At 35.4% G+C, this 2,086-nt stretch overlaps 1 protein-coding gene across 1 annotated transcript; it reads left to right on the top strand.

Moving 5' to 3' along the window:
* LOC18780465 (disease resistance protein RPP5) lies at positions 331 to 1,712 on the top strand. Its single transcript, XM_007214017.2, has 2 exons — positions 331 to 1,048; positions 1,436 to 1,712. Exons 1-2 carry the CDS (start codon positions 561 to 563, stop codon positions 1,545 to 1,547), a joined length of 600 nt encoding a protein of 199 aa, XP_007214079.1. The 5' UTR covers positions 331 to 560; the 3' UTR covers positions 1,548 to 1,712.

Raw genomic sequence — 2,086 nt, forward strand, 5'->3', positions numbered from 1 at the left:
AGTAATATATTAATTTCTTCATTTTCTCAGAAAAAAAACATACAGTTTAAAGTACTTTGAATTTGTCTTGAAATTCGAAGGGGATAGAACTCCCCAAGGCATGTGCTGATTTAAATTTTCCACAGGGATTTTAATATTTTGGTCCTCGACAATTTGGTGGAAAAAAAAACTGGAAGCATTTTAAATTTTTCCAGAACAGGACCCAGTGCATGTTATATTGAGGTGTGGAGGAGGAAACATTTTCACATAGAGAGAGAGAGACCTTCACCGTGTTTGAAGGGTTTTTCCCTTTGTATTTGCTTACCGCTGGTCAAAATTTTTGTTCTTTTCAGCATACTTGATAAATTATTTCAAAATCAACTTCAACAGTAAGAAATTCCATCTTAAAAAAACAAAATTTCTACAAGAAAATTTGGGAGGAAAAAAAAAACATGTGGACTTGAGGCTCTATTTAAGGCCGTGCAAATCCGAGTACAAAAGGTACAATTCTCATTATAACAACATAGAGAAAGAAGAACAAGGAAGAGACGAACACAAAAACTCAGGCTCAGAGAAAAACCATGCATCGTTCAGCGGCAATTAACTTCCACCGCAACCTTTTCCTCCTCCAAAGCCAAACCCAATTGGCCAAACGGGTTACCAAACCCTGTGATGTGTTCCTTAATCATCGAGGTATAGACACAAAAAGAACAATAGTCTCTTTGCTTTACGACCATCTTTCTCTCCTCAACTTGCGCCCTTTCTTAGATAACAGGACCATGAAACCTGGAGACAAACTGTTCGATAAAATTGATAGTGCGATAAAGGGATGTAAGGTTGGCGTTGCTGTGTTTTCACCGCGATATTGCGACTCTTACTTTTGCCTTCATGAATTGGCCCTCTTCATGGAGTCTAAGAAGAAGGTTATTCCAATCTTCTGTGATATTAAGCCCTCTCAGCTTCGTGTCGTTGAGAACGGGCAATGTCCACCGGAGAAGCTTCCAAAGTTTAGGTTGGCTCTTGAACAGGCCAAGAACACTGTTGGGCTGACTTACGACTCCTCAAAAGGGTAAGTTCCATGAACACACAGAGCATATTCCTTCTTTATTTTTAGGGTTCAACTTGCAGCAGTGCTAATAAGAAAATGCTAAGGAGATCGCATTTATAGATCACATTGTGTACGACTTTTCTAATAAAAGTGGAGTCCACTTATATAATGGGTCACACATCAAACCTCTGTTAGAAAGATAGTACACAAGGTGGTCTATAACTATATGGTCTTCCCAACATTACCCGTGCTAATAATATTTCATCAAATAACTGTCTTTTGAGTATTTGGTTTTTAAGGTTGTAATTATTAATATTCAAAGACATGATATGACTACTACATTTTCATAGAATTTCCTACTGAATTTCCTGAATTAATTCCGATCGGTTTTTCTTTTGGGTTTTGTAGGAATTTGGCAGATGTTGTAACAAGGGCTGCAAATATTGTAATCAACAGCCTGATAGAGATTGAGAACGAAAAGCATTCTATGCGTCGTCCGAAAACTCCATTTCATTTCTAATTTCTGGCTCTAGCAAACTGATCCTTGATTACTTTCGTTAATTCGTTCTGCATTACTCCTCTTGTTTGGTAAATAAAAGTTCAATATACACATCCATTTCTTTAATTACTTCCCATTTGTTCATTTGTAACTTTCTTTGTAGAGCACCGTGTAAAGCTCACCTGATAACATGTATACTTTAAATTATTTTTAGTTGTATGTATTACAAAATGTTTAATAAAGATGTGTGACACAATCTTTAATTTGTTCATTAATTTAATTCATTCTGCTTTGGTAATCAACCTATATTTTTTTTGAGAAAAGATGGTTTTTCATTCAACCGAAATGAACATTACGTGGTAAGAACTAGCATGTTAACGACGGCCTCGTTAAAACCTTCTCAGAGAAATATAATTCTAATGCTTTTCAAGGTTCCCTTTTCTAATAATTTGTTATAGTCCAAAAATCATTTCATTTTTTCATTCGTCAGCTTCTTTTTTTTTCTTTTTTCTTTTTTTGGGTTGAGAAATTTTGGGATTGTATTACAATAATGGAGCAAT

Source organism: Prunus persica, chromosome G4 (assembly GCF_000346465.2).
Source record: "Prunus persica cultivar Lovell chromosome G4, Prunus_persica_NCBIv2, whole genome shotgun sequence".
Taxonomy (NCBI): Eukaryota; Viridiplantae; Streptophyta; class Magnoliopsida; order Rosales; family Rosaceae; genus Prunus; species Prunus persica.